This window comes from Apis dorsata, unplaced genomic scaffold (assembly GCF_000469605.1).
Source record: "Apis dorsata unplaced genomic scaffold, Apis dorsata 1.3 scaffold_474, whole genome shotgun sequence".
NCBI classification, from domain to species: Eukaryota; Metazoa; Arthropoda; class Insecta; order Hymenoptera; family Apidae; genus Apis; species Apis dorsata.
This window is the reverse complement of record NW_006263712.1, coordinates 128,677-131,060: the sequence shown is the minus strand read 5'-3', so window position 1 is coordinate 131,060 and position 2,384 is coordinate 128,677. Positions and strand designations below refer to the sequence as shown.

Below are 2,384 nucleotides of genomic sequence, written 5' to 3'. Positions count from 1 at the left end.
GGTCGGCCGATTGTCCGCCGTTGTTGTTGTTGTTGCTGCTGCTGATGCTGCTGCTGCTACTGCTGTTGCTACCTGCGTCGTTGTGTTTTCGAGAGCGGGCCGTTTGTGCATGCCGTTGAAGTGCGGCTCACTTGATGCGCCAAATAATCCAAAGCCGCAGCAAATAATCCTGGAATACGTCGGGAATTATCTTTGCCGCAGCCTCGGATTAGCTGGCGTGAAACGAATTATTTGATGGCGTGCCGAGCTATTTGACGTTAACCAGGATAATTCGACCGGTCAGATTATCCGAACCGCGCACGGTGGACAAACAAGCGGATGGCTCGGCCGTTATGTCGACTCGTTTATAGGTAAATGGGGAGAGATAGAGATAGAGATAGGGAGGGAAGGGGAAAAAAAAAAAAGAAATAAAAGGGAAGGAAAAAAAGATCGGGAAATTTCGATTGGTGGACTTAATCAGTCTGAAACGGATTACTAACTCGTTAAAGCGGAGCGGAAGTCTTTCGTTGGGGTGGATTCGTTCGCGAATGAAACAATGGTTAAAGCGTAGCGCAATCGAGGCCGCTAAAAGGCGCAGATTTATTTGTAACAATTTTAGGAAAATTGAATGAAAATTGCTTGTAAAATGTTGCTTTCATTTAATGGAAAAAAAAAAAAAAGATTAATAGAAAAAGTATATATATTTTTATAGAAGTAATTGATTGTTTTATGTTGATAACTCTTTATTCCTATTTTTGACGAATTTTTATTCAAACTATCAATAAAAGTGTTAACAGTAAGCAATAAAATATGTATAATTTATCGAGTTATTCGTTGTTCTATAAGTTAATAATATCCTTTGTTTGATAAAAATATCAATTTGCATTTTCATTGCACAAATATACATATATATAGCAATGAATATTTGTATTTTAAAAAAATCCAATATTTGTTAAATCGCTTATTCCTTGCTAAAATCTACACCACACGATGTAAATCTTTTTTTTTTTTTTTTTTAGTATGTTATATATATATATATAATATACTAAAAAAAAAAAAAAATAAACTCCGGGGGGGGAAGTTTTTAAAAGGGAAAAAGGGTTTAAAAAAATTTGGGTTTTTTTAAAAAAAACCAATATTTTTTAAAGCGCGGTTTCCTGGGTAAAATCTCCCCCCCCCGGGGTAAATCTTTTTTTTTTTTTTTAGTATGTTATATATATATATATACCATAATTCAAAAACTGTCGAAAATAGAACTGTCGAAAATGGAACTGTCAAATCTATCCTTCCCCCTTGCTTCTCAAAACTCTCAATTTAAGATATAATGTATATCTAAACTTCTTTAAAATTTACAGTGTTTTATATTTTTATGGAGAATCAATTATGAGATTTTTTTCTTTTAACGAAAAATCCATAATTATTTTATGTTTAACACGATTAAAAATATTCTTTCTTTATTTTTAAACAAGCATTTAACCTTTATACATGAAAATGACACAGTTTGAACTCGTTGCACTTTGACATTATGGATTGCGTGTCTTAAGTATATGTAATTGATTGTGTTAATTCAGTTGAATCGGAAGTGCATATGAGTTACGTAAAGGAAAATATTAAAAGCGCTTTTAGAAATGCGAGGATGTTATTTTTCATGAAAGCAGTATATTTCGAATTAAAAAGGTTCTTCTCTTTGTTAATTTAATAATATGATTTATGGCCATATTAGATTTTACTTCACAATTTTGAAATATTCATTTAAAAGTTTTTAGTTACCTCAACATCTGGGAAACTTATTCTCGCGTTTTAATCTCAATCTTCGAACAATGGTTTTAATCCGACAATAGTTAAATAGATATGTAACTTGAATTCGATTTTTATCTTTGTATTATGAAAAATTATATTCTATTTTAATATGAAATATTGATAAAATATCAAAGAAAAATTAATAAAATTCCTTTCACATTTGATATTTTAAATTGAGTAAATGATAAATATCAGAAAAATATATCTCATAAATCAATAGAAATTCGATTTTGAAAGAATTAGAAATCGTACGATTAAATAAAATTACTCTTTTTCGTCTAAAAATTATTATTTGTCATTTCCATTATTATCCTTCTAATCTAAAAATATATACCATTAAATTATATTTTTTATCTCTCGACGTAAGCGATAAAAAAACCCCAAAAACAACACAACAAATCGACCTCCGCATATCTAAGAACAACCCTTAACAGTGTCACTATCAAAAGTCCAATCAATTGACACAGACAGTCCCCATTAAAGCCCTCCCTTCTTGTAAACACCTCGAAACTTAAAGACACCAAAACTCTCGAACTCGGGTAAGCCTATTATCAGATTCAACCATCACCCCTTTTCCCCCTCTACAAGAATCTTCTTCAAACTTT

General features: G+C 31.2%; 1 protein-coding gene across 5 annotated transcripts in view; it reads right to left on the bottom strand.

Moving 5' to 3' along the window:
* Positions 1–2,384, bottom strand: part of LOC102675607 — a 106,547-nt gene that overhangs the window by 59,823 nt on the left and 44,340 nt on the right. The window contains exon 7 of one of the 5 annotated variants that reach the window (XM_006620092.2): positions 17–169. The exons of 3 other annotated variants lie outside the window; for them this stretch is intronic. In XM_006620092.2, coding sequence (XP_006620155.1) covers positions 69–169 — 101 coding nt within the window. In that variant the 3' untranslated portion in view covers positions 17–68. Of the gene's footprint in view, positions 1–16; positions 170–2,043 lie in introns of those variants that run through there. One more of the 5 variants, XM_006620095.2, reaches the window with a different exon arrangement.